Source organism: Diabrotica virgifera, chromosome 1 (genome assembly GCF_917563875.1).
Source record: "Diabrotica virgifera virgifera chromosome 1, PGI_DIABVI_V3a".
NCBI classification, from domain to species: domain Eukaryota; kingdom Metazoa; phylum Arthropoda; class Insecta; order Coleoptera; family Chrysomelidae; genus Diabrotica; species Diabrotica virgifera.
The window spans coordinates 22,193,077-22,214,254 of NC_065443.1; the positions used below are offsets into that span (position 1 = coordinate 22,193,077).

General features: G+C 33.5%; 1 protein-coding gene across 1 annotated transcript; it reads right to left on the minus strand.

Annotated features, from left to right (window-relative positions):
* Positions 1-428: 428 nt before the first annotated feature.
* Positions 429-19,616, minus strand: LOC114324475 (fibrous sheath CABYR-binding protein-like). The gene is made up of 7 exons (XM_028272345.2): positions 19,434-19,616; positions 15,666-15,864; positions 10,193-10,342; positions 8,982-9,149; positions 2,854-3,078; positions 1,850-2,194; positions 429-611 (listed from the first exon to the last, which is right to left on the minus strand). The coding sequence occupies exons 1-7, from the start codon at positions 19,515-19,517 to the stop codon at positions 496-498; spliced, it is 1,287 nt and encodes a 428-aa protein (XP_028128146.1). The 5' UTR covers positions 19,518-19,616; the 3' UTR covers positions 429-495.
* Between the last annotated feature and the right edge of the window lie 1,562 nt (positions 19,617-21,178).

Below are 21,178 nucleotides of genomic sequence, written 5' to 3' on the forward strand. Positions count from 1 at the left end.
AGAGTTTTCAGGAAGAGGTTTCAGCTAAGTTACCACACGAATAACTAACTGCTCGTGACGACCAAGCGTTCATAGCGATATCACTTTTTGATTCTTCGATGTCGGCTCTTGTCCAGCGTTGATTGTTCACCTATTGACAGGGAACGTGAGTTGGGTTTAGGTTTAGACTGTCGTTATACAGGTTTGTTTTATCCTACTGACTTGCGACAGTAATTCTGCTCAGTACGAGAGAAACCGCGGATTTGAACATTTGGTTGACGCACTTACTCGAGCGGGTAATGGTGCGAAGCTACCATCCATGGGATTATGCCTGAACGCCTGTAAGGCCGTATACTTTTTAGTTATTCTTTACTAAAAAATATGTGAAATGTGCTATTTTCTTTTAAGCAATGCAAATGTTTTAAACCATTCTTTAAATATTAAAAAAATTATTTTACTTTTTATAAACTTTTATTTCATTGGACACAAATATTTCTTAAACAACTTTAACAATATCTAGTCTACATTTTCTACGTCAGAAGGAGGTTCATCGGTTGTAGCAAGTTCATCAGTGGTATCGCCCATTTCTGTAGTGACTTCTGTCATCACTTCGGTAACAGTAGTTTCTCCGCCTGAAATGATAAAGTATATATTTTTAAGGATATTAACCCTTTAACAAAATAATACAGAAGGATATATTTTGTTTATTTATTAGGTAGTTTTTGCTCAGCAAAACGACAGGAAGATGGCACTCTGGTAACAGATACTTATAATACAAATCAAAGAAATATTGGTTGTAAAGAATACTGTAAAAATGTATATAATAAGAGTCCACAGTTCCGGGAAATCATTTGCAACTTTAATGCCCAGGAACAGAACCACCGATATAGGGCTTTTCATTCACTGTCGTTTGATTCGAGCTTCTGTCATATGTCGTATACTCCGTGTACTTATATTAATATTATACACAGATTATACAACATATGACATAAGCTCGAGACAAATGACAATCATGAAAAGCCCTATTGAGGAAGAACTGAAATCACATGGAACAGACATTTTCACGGCAATGCTTGTGACAATCGGAGATGCAGGCATTGATATTTTTCATAAAATATGTCATCTAATCTGTCATCTCATTTCACATGCCAGCAAGGTGATGCGGCAGCTTATGGAGGTAGGCACAAAATCTTGATCCAATGCTATTTAATTGCATTTATTTTTTTCGAATCCTAAGAAGACTTTTTGTACAAGTATTTTTGAAAATTTTAAACGCAGAATGAAAGATTACATTCTTACCGAGGGCCGTAAGTCTCTGAAAACTTATATGTTTATTTGAATAAGTTACAGGGGTGAAAAAAAAAGAGAAAATTTAGTGTGATTTTTTATTTTAAATATTTCATTCAAAAGAAACTTTTTGTTTATTCTAAGGGCCTTTCGGCTCTCGGTAATAATTCAATCTTTCATTCTACGTTTAAATTTTTCAAAAATATTTATTAGTTTTCTCAGGATTCGAAAAAAACTAATGCATTTAAATAGCATTGCACCAAGATTTTTGCGTCTACCCCCTTATATCAAAAAGTCTACATCCTACCACAACTGCCGCGCAACCAAGCTGGCTTTGTACCTGATAGAGAGCCAGGGAATTCAACATACCAACCTATGGTTACACCAAAGCATACGACTGCTTGCGTTAGCAGCAACTCTGGAGTATCCTCGAAAAAATGGATATGCCCTATCATTTGAATTAATTAAGCTAGTAAAAATCTATACAATTACAGCTTCCAGGTCAAGGTGGTAAGTGAACTTACTGACTGTTTTTCTGCCAACAAAGGTTCTTTATATCTAAAATATTGATAAAAACGTTTACCTTCAGTAGTGATAGTAGTTACTACTTCGGTGGTTTCAACATGACTTTCCTCGACTTCGGTGTGAGTCTCTGTAATTTCGGTATGAGCATCTTCACCTTCAGTCGGTGGAGGAAGTGCTTCACCTTCGGTAACAGGAATAGCGCCCTCTTCCTCAGCCTTTTCTGCGGTTTCCGGGACATCTGTAGGAGCTTCTGTAGCTTCCGCATCGACGATTGCTTCTCCTTCGCCTCCCTCCGGCGGTGGTGCCTCAGATTCAGCTGGTTCGTGAACTTCTTCGTCTTTAGTTTCATCTGTAACTTCTTGTGTAGTTTCTTCTGCTGGAATGTCTTCTGATATCCTCTGTTCTAAATTTGTTACATAAGATACAATTAATTAAAAGAAATGACCACTATACAGTGATGAGCGCGCCAATAACCGTCAAAATAACGCAAAAGATTGAAAACCTATTAAGTTGTGAGATAAAAAGAGATGAAACTAGTGGAGGTGTGAAATTTAGCGATAAAAACCTATAAATTTACATTCTATTTATTATTTCCCATCTTTAGACATATCAGAGGAGTATGTCAACTAAAACTGTCCCTGTCACAGTGGCAGTTGCCAAACTCGTCCGATACGTCTAAAGGTAAGAAACAGTAAATATAATATAAATTTATAGGGTTTTATGGCTAAATTTCCCACCTCCACTAGTTTCATTTCTTTTTATCTCACAACTTAATATGTTTTCCATCTTTTGCGTTATTTCTCCGGGTTATTAGCGCGCTCATCACTGTATTCTTCATCAACTACATACTAATATTATTTTTTTTAAAGTTATTGTGAATTACTTCGCTAGTGGACGCCACTGTTTAGAGTAATGATTCAACTTTTCTAGTAGCATTGTTGCCATTTTTTTAATATCTCACTCTAGTGTAGGGAGAGCTCTAGCGCAATTCCGCGCTGACTAGACAAAGGGGTTAAAAAATATAAAATTAAGCTTTAAAAATGAATATTTCGTAATGCTTACCTTCTGGAGGTACTTCCTCCTCTAAATCAGGCTCTGCTGGTGTTTCGATTTCTTCATGTGACACTCTCACTTTTTCGGTATCTTCTTCTTCTGGGATAGGAACTCTTTCTTCGTGTGCTGGTTCGGACGGTGCTTCTTCTACATGTTCTTCAGTACCCGCTGCATCTACAGGAGAAGGTGGGGGCGGTATTTCTTCTGCAGGTTTTTCCTCTTCGTGTTTGACTACTACAAAAATATTTATATTACATAGTTGGTAGCAATTGTTAAAATAATTTTTTGATGATAAAGCATCCATAATTTCGATAAATTGTTATAGTGGGTTCACTCAGCTTGGAAATATTTTTGAATATTTGAGAATCATTTTGAGAAAAAAAAAAGGATATCATTTGAGGACAAAATTTGAGAAACTATTATGAAATTGTAATAAGGAAATGAGGCTCAGATGTAAACAATACATCTGAAAATTCTCGTGGAACCACTTTCTGGTAAGATCCTTAAATCTCTGCCTTTTACAATTTATAAGACAAGAAGACGACGAATAAAGGATACGAAAGGGATTCTACAATATGCAGTCACATTTCACATTCCGTCTATTCGTCTAGGAAAAATTCCAATGAAAATTGATTCCGTGTACTCAAAAATATGTGTACCTACTAAAATGAAATCATTTCGGTTCAGAGATAATCCAGAGATACATTTAAATCGAAACTAAACCAAGCTGTCTATTTAAGCAGAATTATAAAAATAAATCGCGTATTGGAGGCTGTAGCGACATCTATTAAAGAAATGAGAAGGATGTTACCAGAAAGTGGTTCCATGAGAATTTTCAGATTTATTGTTTACATCTGCGACATCTCATTTCTTTAATAGATGTCGCTTCACATATGTGAATTATTTTTATAATTCTGCTTAAATAGGCAGCTTGGCTTCGTTTCGATTCAGTAGGCGAATTCTATAATTTTCGTTATAATCGCGAAAGCTAAGCTAAACGATAGCGAAGTTGATTTATGTTCATATTCTATAAGGTTAGTTTTCGCTTTTGCTTCGTTATCATAGCGGCATACGATAATATACGAGTTTAAACGACGTATGAATAAATAATTACGGCAACATTGCAAATATACGTGCAGGGAGTAAAAAAAAGAAGAAGTAAAGAAATAAGAAGAGTAACTTGCAGTTACATGACGTATTTATATAACCTTATTGCCTTATAATCACAAGTTTGATTGAATTATTTCCTTGAATAACTATATTTTTATTATATTTTAATAAAAATGTTGCCGGTGCAATTTGTTCTATATTATGGAAAACTCGCGAAGAAACCATCTACGGTTAACGCGAGAGGAAAGCGGGTTCCTTCGAGATAGAAGTGACCCATTTGGTTTAACAGATATAAGGTTTATTGATATTTTTCGCTTAAGCAAAGAACTAGTTCGATTCCTTTTTGATGAGCTACAGGAACTTACGGAAGATATGGTGTAAGAGCATCACGAATTCATTATCAACAAAAAACACAGAATTCTTGTGGAATCAACAACGACGAACAACCCGCTTAGCGCTTGCGCTTGTGTACCACGTGAAAATGATCGACCAATCACTATCGAAAGCGAAACGAAACGCAAGCCAAAAGTTATCGCTTTCGCTTTGTAATCGGCTTCGTGATCTGCTTCTCTGGTTCTTCCCGAATGAGCTTACAGAATAGCAAACCGTCGGATAACGAACGTAATTGTTTCGCGTTGATCTTATAGAATCGGTCCACTGAGCTGTTTTCATGTAGCCCCACTGAAGAGGTCTGGAGAGACTAGAGATGCATCAAGTCAAACTAGTTTGATTTTATTCAACAAACTTGACTTGACTTGAAAATCAATCTTTTTTTGTAAAAAAGTTTGACTTGACTTGATTTCGATATCTTTAGGTTTGACTTGAAATCAAACTTCTTCAAACAGTTTGAAGTTTGAATGTCATATTGGCAACGTGTTTATTTCCAATTCTAATCGAGAGCGTACGGATTTTGTTGTGACTTATTTGGATAGGTCTGAATCGGTATTCTGCTACTCCGCAAATTAGTTTGTAGTTCATATTTAGACGTCCATGTTTGGCTTGTTTATTACGTTCGTTTTGAAGTGTGTGGCTTTGGGAGATAATATCTGAATGTGAATATTTTTCGGTTCAGAATAAGTACCAGAACAAATTGAGTCTGATATTGAAGGTATTCCCACTGCAAAAATTAAGAGAAACAATCTGTAGTCGAAGCAGTATTAATTAAGAAAAATAAATATACTGATTTATTTGATGTTGCGGCAGGTGATTTCAAAACAATGAAAATTGCAAAGTCCATACATACTTCTATTATGTAAAAATAAAGAACAGCGTTATAAAATCACAAACAGTGAACTAATTCTTTAAAAGGACAGCGTTATGTATAACTCGACTAAGCGCCATTTCTTTAAAATCGAGATAACAGCGGATTCTGGTGACACATAGCTAAAACTATCTTGGAAAAATCCCTGTTATTGTCACGTTAATGGTTACTAAGAAAAACAAAAATAAACCAAGCGACATTCTGTCTATTAAGGGTTTTTAGTTTTGCATAACAAGTCTATATTCATAACTGTCATTCTTAACTGCCATTCATAACTACCATTCATAACTGCCATATATATCCATAACTGCCATTCATAACAGTTTCGCAATTGTAGACTAAGCGCCGACTTTGGTCTGTTTATGCTAAACTAAGCGTTTGGCCAGAATAACAGTTTTGTCCTCATTAATGTACACATTAATTTTGAAGTTTCGGTCAAAAAATGATGGAATTTTTTTAAAGTGAAAATGTTGTGTTTATATATATGTCATTAAATTGAAAAATACAAATAATCTTTATAAAATCTTTTTATTATGTCTAACGTGCTATGTACTAAGAATATAGTATAAGTCATAAGACGGACCTTTCGGGATTCTTCTATATTTTGAATTTTGAATGTCTATTAATCATTTCTGTACAAAGAGTATAAATCAATAGCCTGTTTTTCATGTATAAATATTGATTTTATTCTAACAGTACAACTTTTAATTTCAAAAGTCTGCTTTGTAAGGTACAGGTCAACTTCTACTGTTAGTACCTTCTGCTTTCACTTACGCAGCTTGACTTATACTCTTAGTACACACCACATGTATGAGATTCTAGGGCGCTTGTATTGAAAAAATGTAGATAATCCAAATTTGACCATAAAATTTCAAGGAATTAACATCCTTAAAAAGGGGTTGGTACGGAAACAGATTTTTGAGGTTCTTTGTTTTCTTCCTTTTTAACTTTCCTAAACCTTTTTTTATGACTTTCGTTCTGTCGTTGAAGACGGTGCCGATGTTTATTGTTATCGGTTATAAAAGCAGAAAATTATAAAAATAGCTAGATCCCATTTAAACCAAAAACTGTTCATTTAGTATTTTTTTATTTAATTTTTTTGTGCGTGCTAAAAAATAGTTTACTGTGAAAGTGTCAGTGTTCTATTGTACATGATTTTTAAAAATGAAACAAATACTAAAATTATTAGAACTAAAGGATGATTTATATGGCACTCAATGTATTATTAAATTTCTTATCTTAATTGGCAACTGACATGTCTATCTCAACAAAAAAGTATATAAAAAAATTAAAAAAAATAAAATACAGGATCCTTTGTAAAAGGTATATTTAAAAGACCCTAATAATGGTTACATCACAAAACAAAACGTTTTCGGATTAACAAGTAATCCATCATCAGTGTTAAGCCAATAACATGCATGCGTGAGCCACCAAAAAGTTATGGGTAAAAACCCTTTAAAAGATATAGTTAACACTCAATTTTCAATATGTGAGGTTCATCCCTTTCATATCACATCCACGTGGGTTAGAGTCCTGTGTTGCCCTGGGTAATATCCAAGAATATTTGCAACATCAAACTATTTTAAACATAATATGTAGTATAATATAAGATCTTATACCTTTTAAAGGGTTTTTACCCATAACTTTTTGGTGGCTCACGCATACATGTTATTGGCTTAACCATGGGCGTCCGCAGGATCAAAACTAGGGGAGGGCAGATTTGAGAAATACAAAAATTGGTTATATAAGCAATAATAAATATAGACCTAAATTGAGAGTCTTCAGAGAGGGGAGAGGGTGAAGCGGTTTCCTAAGAAAAGTTTTGAAAATAACGTTTTTGGAGCCAAAATTATAACTCAATGACTTCATACAAAAATGAAGCAAACTAAATATAATTTAAATATTTAAAAATTTTTTAATGATTTTTACAAAAACGTGATGCAAATTTAACAAATTTATTTCCATCTGGATAAGTCTTCGATTTGTGAAGCAAGATAAATTGTCTGTTCCTAAACACTATTATTTAAACAACAATTTACGCGAATCAATTGTAAATTCTTGTAAAACTTTCTCTACAAACTCTTTCTTTTTTGGTAATATTTGTTTTCGATGAATGCTCATTAGAGCTAACCCATTAAGGCGATCTTCGACCATTGTACTCCGCAGCCATGTTTTTATACTTTGAAGACTGCTGAACGACCTCACAACTGTACACGTAGTGCAAGGAAATGTTACGAGAATTTTCAGCAATTTTTTTGTTAACGGATAAAAAGTAGTGGACGCTCGAACCAGTTCCAAAATTTCAAGGGTGTTGAAGATGTCTAACTCATTGCGTTTTTTATTCCAATGCTCTACCCGTACTTCTAGCTCTGCATCTATTCCATTTCTTTCATAGTGGTTTAAGGATCGTCTCAGTTGTTCTAATTTAAGGCCGTTTAAATCAATTTTTGATAAATGCTTGGGACGCAGAAGAGTCAGAGCGAAGGCTGGCGTATTTTCTTCGGAAAACCGTGTCTCTAGAGAAGATATTAAAGAATCATGGATCGCCTCCAGTATTTACTAGGCGTATCAGCTGGTTGATTGCTTCTATGCTGTTGCTTGCCCACAGTTCTAGGGGTAGATAATTCAAAACCGCATTCTTCGGCTATCTTATTGGCTTCATGCAATAAAGTGTTTGTTACGTTCTCTGCGTTCTGTCTGTGTTTTTTAAAAATATCCATGATTTGACGAATATGTTCCGCTACCTTTAAAACATTACTTTGAGCAGATTGTACGAGGTTGACTATAGGCTCTAGGTATTCAGAATATTTTGCAATCACAATGACAGCGACGATAAATCCTGACTTGCATGCCACAGAATGCAACTGATAAGATGTTTTTCTAGTGACCAAATTTCCTTCAACGGATAGGGATTGCAAGGCCTGTACAATTTCAATGAAATTTTTTCGAAAAACCCTAATTAACTTGTATTTCTCGAACCACCGTGTTTCGCAGATTATTCACCATAATAATAAACCATAAAATTTGCTATCATATTCCTTCTTAGTACTGATTCACGGAAGAAATTGGTTGTGTAATTAATAGTTGCAATAGTATTTCGAACTTCATTTAAGCTATTTAAATCGTTCACAACTAAATTTAAGCTGTGTGACGCACAGTGGAAAAAAAAAGATTCGAATAGAAAGAAAATACGAATTCAGGGGTGGTTGCCGTTGCTTGCAGATTTAAAAAAATATTAGGTAAATAAAATAATATCAGATTTCAAATTTTCATTAAAGTTTTGTTAAGTTTATGTGGTTTTTTCATCCCAGCTAGAATATAGAAACAGAGTGGTTGCATTCAAAATCAAGATTAAGTTACAAATTTGTATTTTTCTATATTGCTTATTCACCAATTTTACACTCGCCTCGTCCTCTCTAGGGGGGGGCAGCTGCCCCCCTCTGCCCCTCCCTGTGGACGCCCATGGGCTTAACACTGATGTACATTGCGGATGATTCATCCGCACAGAGCCTTGGTGAAATCCTACTTTCCCCTGAAATTAATCCGTCTCTCCCACACCTGTCCTAACACTAGTCGTTACTCCCTCATACATACCTCTCACAATATTTACATATTCGCCAGGGACTCCTTTCTTTGATTACATTTTAATAATGATCATAATAATGAAAGTAATGTCGTATAAAATATGTTTGAATCAATGGATTAAACCAATTAAGATTTGGATTAAGAGTAGGTATGTATTTAAAAAGTATATTAATCAACTTACGTTGTTCTTTGGACGGCTTCTTTTCTTCTTTCTTCTTTTGTATGGGGCCAAACAACTTGAATTCAGCTGGCAAATCATCATCTGTGTAAAGGGTGTCGGTGAAATATATACGTCTAATGCAAACGTTTGCATGTACCTGAACCCTCATTGTTTCCATGTATGTTGTACCTAAAGAGATAAGAAATAGATAATAAGTACGTTGTTTCTGCTACCTATTCAGCAGAGACAACGTGCCTGACTAAAAGAGATGAAGAGGAGCTAAGAATAATAGAAAGGAAAGGAAGATCGTCAGAAGAATTCTTGTGCCAAAAAATCCTAAACGGAAAATTTAGACGATTATTTAGGTAATGACGAGATAAATAACCGGATAAATGAATAAGACATAAATAGTCAGACATATAACAGCTCAAAGGTTGAAATGGCTCGAACATGTACTAAACTGAGAAGATAAATTATTCTTCTTCTTCTTATATTAGGCCTCTTGACCTGTTCTTAACCGATTTTGAGTGGACTGAGTAGCTAAGGAGCGGGTTGCCGGTCCCAAGCCCGGATAAAGGAGGAGGGTTCGAGGTGAGGCTAGTGACTTACCCCGGTAAAATCGAAAATGCTCATATAATCGATCACCAAGCCTCGGAAAAGATAAATTAATACAGAAAATACCTAGAGGTAGACCAAAATGCCGATGAGAAGATCAGGTCAAGAAGATATCGACAGAATGAAGATAGATAGATCTCCTCACTGGAGAACAATAGTACCTAAATATAAAGGAATGGAGCTAAATCATTAATCGGGCGAAATCGCACAACCTATGAATGAAGACGGCGGAGAATAAGAAAACACAAAAGGCCGAGTGATCCTCGAGAAAAGCGGACCAGAAGAGCTCATATTAATGGGCGGCCAAGAGTGCTCAAGAGTGACAGGTCACTTTATGACACTCCGTCTAACACATTCACTCTAGCAAGAGGATATAGGTACTTATAAATTTTTAACACAATTCCTGAAGGTACCTACTCGAGGGAAAGTCGTTAATTACATATGTCAGTACATGAGTACATATCTATACAAGTTCTAGTTACTAATCTTTTTTGGCTTTTTTGTTTGTATTCGAAAAAACGATGTTTCGCGTGGCAATTCGAGTGGCAGCCGCACTTTCCCCTCGCATTAGACTCGCGCACCCTACCGGAAGGCACACCACTGATTTAAATACTTACCATAAGCTCGCTTTGTAAAATCAGCTAAATTAAATTGAACTTGATTCCAGCCACTGCTGAGTCCCATTGGCATCGTTGTACAGAACGGTCTCACTTTGGTGGATGATTGGAAATTTGATATTCTAAACCTTCTACGCATATCTTTATCATCTAAAATATAAAATAATGGGTGTTATGACGCTCTCTGAACGCACTGAAATATAAGATGTCTTCTGGTTTCGTTTTGCAGAGAAATTATTATTTTCTATTAGTATTACTCCTAACTAAGTAGATATGACCAAGTTTTTGTTGGAATTTTGCCACGCTGAGCAGGCAGAAAGTGAGATGTAAATTATAGATTTCCCGGGGCCTTCTTTGATTTCAGGATTCGGTTGGTTTGTAAGTAATAGAAACCACGAAGGCATTACCAGAAACTTGGACTCAATAAAAGTTTTATTTTTAATATTATTTTTAATTTTATCAAAGTAAAACTTTGAATTGAATTGTCTAAAATATAAGTTAAAATATACAAGTTCCAAAATAATTATTAACTCATAAAAGAATAGTTTTTAATTATTAAACGCTTTTATTTAGTTCAATCGTTTGCGTCAAATCTTTAGACGTTAATTTGACTGCCTTTTCTTCAATGGAAATGAATGAAATTTTGCAGACATATGGATTCGCGGGAACAATACACGAATAGTCGATCAAATTTTTTTTTTATGTTTATGAATTGTTTAAATAAAAAAGATTTTAATGGAAAATGCTTAAATTCTCTTTTTTTTACAATGTAGGAACTTGAAACTTTTACACAGTGTAGCTAATTATATGAACTATACATAATTTCACTTTTTACGTTATTTGTTAACGTTATGCTTCATATATAAACAATAAAGTTTCAAATTTATCCAGTTTATGTCCGATTTCTATCCAGTTTTCAGCGAAAAAAAAGTTATGGCACCGCAGAGGGACGAATGCTGCCCTTAGTATTGTCGTGGGCTTCGACTGTCCATACAACGCAAGGTTTGACTGTTGACTACGCTGCGTTGTCGTGAACTTGAGCCCGAAAGTGTTTGCGTAAGGACAGGCTTAAAAACCTGCATTGAGCCTGTAAAGCTTACGTTTCATTGAGCCGAGTGCGATCATTAAGGCACGTATCCATACAAGGGTGAACCCCGCTCGGTGTAGCTGCTCAAATGGATACAGCATGCGCTCCCTTACACATTAACCGCAAACCGGTTGAAACGAAGAGTGTACGCGCCAAGCGGCGATCACCGACGTATCCACTAAGTGGAGCTACTACACCGAGCGAGGTTTACCCTTGTATGGATACGTACCTTCAGACGGCTTGCGCATCGAAGAACTGGTATTGCGAGAAATTAACAGCGTCTACACCGTACAATAGTAAAGTATTACAAGAGATGGAAATACTGCGAAAACTGTAATAGTCGTAAATAATGATTTAGATTTAAGAAATGTATGAAGAAATTACAGAAAATGTACAATGTATGTATCAAAAGTTAAAATAAATGCAAAAAAGGTATCTGTCATATACCTACATCCTTTTTGAAGTTATACTTCTTTACCGGCGATATGAGGGTGAATTTTTATATGTTAAAACCTATGATCCCGGCCCATGCGCATTATAACTTTGTTCTGATTGGATGTTCAAATGACATGTCAAAAATTATTCAATATGGCGGCTGTGGCACAGCTGTAGTTAGATTATTTATGGTTGTTGCGTTTTAAAATTTGTGTGAAAAGAAACAACAAACAAAAGTTAGTTAATAGTTATACTGCCTTTTTAAATAGTTTTCATACACCTATATTTTTGGACTTTTGGACTATTTTGGACAAGGAAAACTCATTCTAATTTGGTAAGTAGTTTTTATTATAATCATATTGTAATTATACATTTGGATTAGGTTGAAATACAGTAGAGCGTCGATTATCCGAACTAATTGGGGGACATAGGTGTTCGGAAAACCGATTTGTTCGGATAATCGAACTACAATATATTGATACATATTTATAGTCATACATATTTATCCACAAGTGAATAAAAGCCATATTTATATACCTACATATTTATTTATATCTTGATAATGACATCTAGCAACTAAACAAAAAAGTGCAGTCTTTGCAACAACATAATTATTTTTGGATACAATATTGAAGAAAATTGAAGATATTTTAAGCGTCAATTACTAACGCTTGCTCGGTATTCGAGTGCGGGACGCGGGAGTCGATAGTTCGAATAAGCGGTCGTTCGGTTGATCGACGTTCGGATAATCGACGCTCTACTGTACATTTATTTTATCAAGAATGGGGATTTTAGAGAGAAATCCCAAATTAGGTCCGATTTTTATTTTTAAATTATGATTTTTTGGCGTAGATTTATTTATCTAGTAGGTATGTAATGCTTTGATTTACATACTTAATTTGATTACCAACAAAAGTTCTACCAATCTTCATCTAATATATTGTTTTCTTACTGTTTTGTTATATTTTAATATTTTCTTCCACAAAATTTAAACTACATAATTTAATTATATTCAAAACAACTGTCAAACAGTAAAACGTTCAGTTACCCTATTTTTCCACATGACAAATAATGTGGAATTGGACGAGTGAGTCTAGGCTTCGATTACGAATCAAAGCGCCCCGAAATTCACGAGTTCGATTCCCGATGCAAGTTTTTATTTTTTTATTTTTTTATGCATTTTATGATTGTAAGTATATTTGTTATATAATTTTTTTTTTCAGAAAATGCGTATTTAAAATTTTTGCCAACAATTATTATCGTTCAGAAACCATTTTTTCTTTGTGGCATTTTTCAATGTGTTTGTGTGCACTTTATTCTTTTATTTTTTTAAATTTTTGGTATTGTCTTAAAAATCACATAATATGTAGTACAAGTATAACTTCTTACGTGCGTACAAAGTACACACACATTCTTTTTTTTTAAACATGACGATATATTTTAATGTTTGAAAAGTGTAAGACTAAAAAGTAAAAAATAAAACAATATGAAAAAATTTTTTTAAGAAACGATTTTATTTAGTTATGAGTGACTAAAAGTTACAATATAAAAAAATCAACTAAAAAGCAAAAAATAAAAAAAAAATCAAACTCTACGGATTATTCGAAAAAAGAAAACGTTCGTTAAAAAAATGAAAAAATCTAACACATTCGTTAAAGAAAAGCGTGGGGCGCGTCTTCATAGAATAAACGGTTTTCGCCCCACGCTTTTCTTTAACGAATGTGTTAGATTTTTTCATTTTTTTAACGAACGTTTTTTTTTTGAACAATCCGTCGAGTTTGATTTTTTTTTTATTTTTTGCTTTTTAGTTGATTTTTTTATATTTTAACTTTTAGTCACTCATAACTAAATAAAAGCGTTTCTTAAAATTTTTTTTTAATATTGTTTTATTATTGTTGTGTCAATTTTTCTTCTTCTTGTGCCTCATCCTTTAAGGACATTGGCATCAAATTATTTTTCTTGTAATGGTTCCCTATTATTACATGAGAGTATCGTCTTCGGGGAGAAGACATGTCTGAACATTTGATAAAAATCAATTTTGTATCTAATATTAACGATTAGAGCGAATAAATATGACATACATAATTAGATTTTTTCTGCATTACAAATCAATTTGGTTTGATAAGGTTATAGACCAGTAAGGATCTGTTTTTAGGTGGATGTGAGAGGTGGCATTCAGATTTTTGCGGATAAAGTTAGGTGATAACTTCGTTAATAATAATTGATTTATGCTCCTTCTCAAATATGCCCGGAACATTAATAAAAAAAATAAAATATTTAAAAATTTAAAAAAAATTCGTTTTTTTTCTACTTTTTTTGCTTATAACTTTAAAACGATTCATTTTGGAACAAAGTCGTATAGGAATAAAACAAAGATAACTAAATTTTCTATCAGATGCGATTGGTTAAAAATGTCTTAATTTATCACCCTTGCTGCAAAATAGCAATAAATATAAAATAAGGGGGCAAAATAAGCCTGTCCTTATTCAATGATTTTCCATCACTTAGGTTACACTTGGAACCTTCCTAATTCGCTTAGAAAATTTTTGTAATGTGATAAAATCGTACACCAAATTTCATTAAAATTGACTCACTAGATTTTGAATAATAATTTTGCAATCTAAACTTTTTTTAAAAAATTAAAATTTTTAAAAATCTTGCACAACAAAAACTAGAACATACAAAGATTTGTCAATTTTTTTACATATAAAGAAGCACTCCACCTATCTAATGCACTTTACAGAATTGAAATCGGATTGTTTAAGCAGCCTCAGCAATGTTTTTAAGTTATAAACAATTTTTTGGCTAATAAACAAATTAGTCCTGTGGCCAGGAGGGGGTGCTACGGGCTCCTTTATTTAGATGGACTTACCCAAGATTTTTATGTATTTCTGGACCCGTAGAACACGATTTTTTTGGGTAACAGTTGATCCGGATGTCGATAAGATTGTTATAAACAAAGAACTTGAGGAATTACATAACATCGATTTTTCGCAAAATAAAACATTTTTTTGTATTTCTTGGGTAATTCTAAGCAAAAAATGTTGTTACAAGTTTTTTCGTAGGATGCATAGCTTTCGAGATAAACGCGGGGGAACATTCAAAAAATCGAAAAATTGCAATTTTCGAACGCGAATAACTTTTGATTAAAAAATTTGAAAGTTTAAGTCAAATTATACCGGTTTTAATTATTTGCATTGCTAAAAATTAATTTTTTTATTATTAAACAAAGCTATTTGTTTATAAGCCAAAAAATTGTTTATAAGTGTAAAACATTGCTCAGGCCCCTTAAATAATACGATTTTAATTCTGTAAAGTGTATTAGATAGGTAGAGCACCTCTTTATATGTAAAAAAATTAGCCAACTTCTAAATTGTCTACTTTTTGTTCAGAAAGATTTTTAAAAATTTGAACTTTTTTAAAAACATTTAGATTGCAAATTTATTATGCAAAATCTATTAGGTCGATTTTAATGAAATTTGGTACACGGTTTAAGTATATTACAAAGAATTTTCTAAGCGAATTAATAAGGTTGTAAGTGCCACCAAAGTGGTTAAAAACATTGAATAACAACAGGCGTATTTTGTCCCCTTATTTTGTATTTATTGCTATATTGCAGAAAAGGTAATACGTTAACGACATTTTTGACCAGTCGTATATCATACAAAATTCAATTATCTTTATTTTATTTCTTTACGACTTTGTTCCAAAACGATCGTTTTAAAGTTATAAGCAAAGAAAGCAGAAAAAAATCGACGTTTTTCGAAATTTTTAAATATTTTAATTTTTTTATTAATGTTCCGGGCATATTTGAGAAGGAGCATAAATCAATTATTATTAGTGAAGGTGTCACCTATCTTTATCTGCAAAAATCCGAATGCCACCTTTCACATCCAAAAATAGACGTTTTTTCACAGATCCTTACTGGTCTATTAAGATAAGCTTTATTACCTAATATTTGAATTTCAAATGTAAAGTACTTCTTCATATTCTTTATAATCATAATCAGAAAAGGTAATCTGATTCCAAGTGAAGCTCGTGGTTTTATGGGGCACGTTATATAAGTAGTAGCTACATTAGTTCCAGATATTTCCAAAACTAATGATTTCACATCATCGTCCATAATCCGTCTGATATGTCCGTTCTTTACCTAAACAATAAAATGAAATGTTGAGAATTTTAAGTCAATATTAAAAAAGATTATTAAAAAAATATTTTTAATTTCGTACAAGTTTAACTCCATCTCTGACAATACTGTTAACAACGTAAATATGTACAAAGAATACATGTTTAGTGATATGATGTTTGCCTAAAAAGTAAAAAGATATGTGTTTAAAACAGACTTTCTCCAGGTACCAGAAACCGTTTAAACCTCAGTGTAAACTCAGAAGAACTCGAAGCAACACTTCTGTTGCATCTCAAGCCAAGCCGTGGACGAAGCAACATCTCAAAAAGTCCGCCAAGCACAGAGTAATCCAACACTCTGTTGCGACCTAAAAAAATTCTGTCAAGGAATTTTGACTCCTCTAAAAAGTGTAAGCAGTTAATCCGTCAAGGATAAAGTGTGTTTCCAGCAGAAAGCGATGCAACAGCTCTCTCTGTTGCATCCTCAAAAATTCCGTCAAGGGATTTTACGTCACTCAATAGTGTGAATTAAGGAGACGACGCAACCTCTTGGAGGTGCTGCAACGTTGCATATGGTTGGACTGAAGCGCAACATGACCTTGAAGCTATTATTAGACTAGGTAACTGGTGACGCAACTAGTGACGCAATTGGTGGCGCAACTAGTGGCTCCACCAAATTAAAGCACACAAAATATTATGGGTAACTGGTGGCCCATAACTGGTGGCCGGCCACCAGTTGCCCATAATATTTTGTGCTTTAATTTGGTGGAGCCACTAGTTGCGCCACCAGTTGCATCACCAGTTACCTAGTCTAATAACAGCTGGCCAGTATTATACTAGGCAACTGGTGACACCACCAAGTTGCTCCACCAGTGACTCATTACGTCACGGGGCATTTAAATAAATGAGACCTATTAGACTACGGTAACTGGTTGCGCCACCAGTTGCCCATAATATTTTGTGTGCTTTAATTTGGTGGAGCCACTAGTTGCGCCACCAATTGCACCACTAGTTGCGTCACCAGTTACCTAGTCTAAGGCCATTATTAGACTAGGTAACTGGTGACGCAACTAGTGTCTCCACCAAATTAAAACACACAAAATACAGGGTGTCCCGAACAGATTTGTCATAAATTATACCACACATTCTGGGGTCAAAAATAGTTCGATTGAACCTAACTTAACTTAGTACAAATGTGCTCATAAAAAAAGTTACAGCCCTTTGAAGTTACAAAATGAAAATCGATTTTTTTCAATATATTGAAAACTATTAGAGATTTTTTATTGAAAATGGACATGGGGCATTCTTATGGCAGGAACATCTTAAAACAGAATTATAGTGCAATTTGTTCACCCCATAAACATTTTATGGGGGTTTTGTTTCCTTAAACCCCCCCCCCCCCAAACTTTTGTGTACGTTCCAATTAATTCATTATTGTGGTACCATTAGTTAAACAAAACGTTTCTAAAACTTTTTTGCCTCTTGGTTTTTTTTAGATAAGCCATTTTTTATCGGGATGCGTAGTGTGACCAACTCTAATTCAGTCGAATTCGGGTCAAGGCTGAAAAAATACCTGAAATCCGGGACTTTTCAATGAAAATCGGGCCATTTTTTATAGAACTTTAATAATATTATCATTTTACTTATTTAACATTTTTATACTGACAACATGTTTGATGGTATTTAGCCACAATTGGTTGTAATGATAATTAATTTTTTCGACTAATTAAGTTTCAAATTCCAATCAGGAAATTGTTCTCAAAAATGGAAAACTTAGAAAATCAACTCATGTTAGATTTCCATGTAAATATAACCTATGGTTTAGGTTAATATAAAAATGTAATTATCATTACAACCAATGGTGGCTTAATCCCATCAAAAATAAAATTGTCAAACATGCCAAAGAAAACCGCTTCAGAACATTTTATGTTGATTACATCTTACTATTGTAGCTTGTTTCTTAAAATCATATTTTTCTTGCGATGAAACAATATAATACCACCATATAAAATGTATGCATTTTGGATTTTTTCGTCCCACCAATTCAATTTGATGTGAATTCTTAGCAAGATAACGTATTTAAAATTTCAAAATAGAATTTTACCACAGCGTTGAAAATTCGGATGGCCCGGAAGCCTTGTCCGGAACGCCGGGACACGACTTCGTAATTCGGGCCATGTCCCGGATTTTTCGGGCTAGTTGGTCACACTAGGTATGCGGCTTCTTTTTTAATATGTTTACATACAATTTTTATGGGGGTTTTGTTCCTTTAGACCCCCCAAATGTTTGTGTACGTTCCAATTAAACTATTATTGTGGTGCCATTAGGTAAACAGAGTGTTTTTAAAACTTTTTTGCCTCTTGGTCTTTTTTTGATAAGTCACCTTTTATCGAGATGTGGCTTCTTTTTCAAAATATACCTAAAAATGTAAATTATAAATAAATTTTCAGATTATTAACAGCTCTCTATAATCGTACTTAACCATATACAAATATGTGGTGGATTCGACAAATATTCAAAATATCTCGATAAACACGGGCTTATCGAAAAAGTACTAAGAGGCAAAAAAGTTTTAAAAATATTGTGTTTACCTAATAGTGCAACAATAATAATTTAATTGGAACGTACACAAAAGTTTGGGGGAGTTTAAGGGAACAAAACCCCCATAAAATTTTTATGAGGTGCACAAATTTAACTTTAATTTTTTTAAGATGTTGCTGCTATAAGAATGACAAATGTCCATTTTCAATAAAAAATCTCTAAGAGTTTTCGATATATGAAAAAAAATCGATTTTCAGTTGATAACTTCAATGGGCTGTAACTTTTTTTGTGTGCACTATTGTATATAGGTAAGTGAGGTTCAGTCAACATATTTTTGACCCCAGAATCTGTGGTATAATTTATGACCAATCTTTTCGGGACACCCTGTATAATGGGCAACTGGTGGCCGATATGGGCAACTGGTGGCGCAACCAGTGACCGTAGTCTAATAGGTCTCATTTGCTTAAATGTCCCGTGACGTAATAAGTCACTGGTGGACCAACTTGGTGGCGTCACCAGTTGCCTAGTATAATACTGGCCTAATAATGGCCAACTTTGGAAAGGCCAAAGGCCATGTTGCGCTTCAATCCAACCATATGCAACGTTGCAGCACCTTCACCGCCGGGATCTTAGTATCAGTGATTTGTTAATAGACAAGAGTGCAGATAGAAAATAGTTTAGACAAGACTTTTGAAAGACTCATTTAACTAGTAAGTAAGTAATATTGTAGTTATAAAATTTTGTTTCTCTTTATTTCCTAGTTTGTTTTGCTCTATCTGCATTTCTCTCTCTTGCTATTAGAATTAAGTGTTAAAATTTATTAACAATAAATTAGAAAATACTGTTCAAAGTATTACACTATTAAGTAGATACTATTTACGTTTAACATGTAGTTCAGTAGAGTTCAAGTCTCTTATCACAGTTTTCTTAAAAACATTCAAGAGAAAATTACGTATTTTATTCCGATAACCATTTCGCATGATGAATATTAACGATATGAGGCTATAGATAGAAAATAAATGTCGTAAGAGTCAATAAGTGTAAGTATTTTACCTGCTTGTCCCATAATGCTAGTGGATTACTTCCTACGCTGTAGAATATTGAAATGAAGCCGCTTTGGTAGGAATTTGCGAACATTTTTAGAAATTGATGTCAATGTGTCACTGTCGTCATTTTTCTTAATTTGAAGCGAGCTGCCTGATATAAAAAAACTTCAAGTTGACATTTTTTATGATTTAAAATATTCTTCTTTTTCAAACTGTTTCAATACATAAACTTAAAAATTAATAAGTAAATTTGAAAGCACCACTTTTCTATTTGAATCTTTGTGCCTTTTTATCGAAGGTCTTGTAAGAAGTAAAACAGGCTTAGGAAAACTTAGGAAAATAAGTTATATCCAAAACAGAATAGTTAGTGTGCAGGTAGATCAAAATACATTGTTGAACGAATAACTATTCACATCCGCAACAATTTTCAATGTCAAGTAAATGTTTAATTCAAAAATAAGTTTTTTTATTTAAAAAACATTTAATAAAAAATAAACAAATGAAAAAATTAAGACACAAATTGAACTTAATAATAAAGAAATACATTAACGAATTTGTTCAAAGTGACTCCCATCTTGGTCTAAACATAACAAGAATAAAAAACCGCTAAACGCCGTAAAAATGAATGGCGCATACAATATTCCAGCTACAAAAGATCTGATTTGAATATGGCGCGAAAATGTATTTTCATTTTGATGCAAAACAGAATTCTAGTTTTATTTTAAAAGATTTTTTCATAATATTTGCCCAATTTGAAGTAAAACGCTCCACAAAAGAGTAACTTTGATACAGTTTGAATTTTGAAACTCTTTTGTGGCGCGTTTACTTCAAATTTAGCAAATATTATGAAAAAATCTTTTAAAATAAAACTAGAATTTTGTTTTGCATCAAAATGAAAATACATTTTCGCGCCACGTAATATTCATATCAGATCTTTTGTAGCTGGAATATTGTATGCGCCACTCATTTTTACGGCGTTTAGCGGTTTTTTATTCTTGTATCAAGAGTTTTTCAAAGTTATTTATAAATTAAATGTATAAAGTTGAATGCAATGTTTCTCAATTACACGTTAAGATTTAAAAATGGTCGCCTTTGTCGCATTATCTCCCAAATGTTCTAGTGTCCATCGAATGTACACTATATTTTTTTTTCTATTCAAAATAGATTGAAAAAAGTATTGGGATGGCCGATAAATGAACTCGGATTGCCCGTTGCCAGATCAAATTAGCGTCGTAGCCACTACAACTACATAAACCATTTAGGGAATAATCGTTAATTGGATTATACTTTTGTAGCTTAATAACTTCTAAACGGCTTAACCGATTTTGTTCACTAAACATGAGTTTGAATCGTATTGACAAGTAGTACCTATCTTATGCTTAAGGTCAAATATGATAACTGAAGCTATTATAGGAATTATTGAGCTTGAAAAACCGTTTTTAGAAAGAAATAGATTTGATCATACTTATGAATCCTATAATTTAAAAATTAGAATTTTCCCGGATATGAGGTATACACCGTTAGATTCGTCTAGAGTCCTTCTAAAAACGCTCAGTTATTGGCGTAATTCGTAGGTTGAAATTTTGAGGAATTGTCGAAAAACCAAAATTTTCAAAGTTTAGTTTTTCAGTTTTTCGGCTACACTGAGCCGCGTGTATGTCTGATACTGACGGCTGAGACACCATTTGAAAGCTTAACTCAACACTATTAATTTGGTGTATTTGCTCTTCTCCTGTCTCTTCTTGAACCGAA

What these genes read in the sequence shown, in the direction of transcription:
- LOC114324475 (XM_028272345.2), bottom strand. Translation starts at nt 19,517, where the DNA reads ATGTTCGCAAATTCCTACCAAAGCGGCTTCATTTCAATATTCTACAGC. An exon ending in ATTTGAAATTCAAATATTAG is followed by an intron (nt 10,343 to 15,665) that starts GTAATAAAGCTT and finishes TTTATATTTTAG; the next exon opens with ATGATAAAGATATGCGTAGA. An exon ending in GGAGGAAGTACCTCCAGAAG is followed by an intron (nt 2,195 to 2,853) that starts GTAAGCATTACG and finishes TAACAAATTTAG; the next exon opens with AACAGAGGATATCAGAAGAC.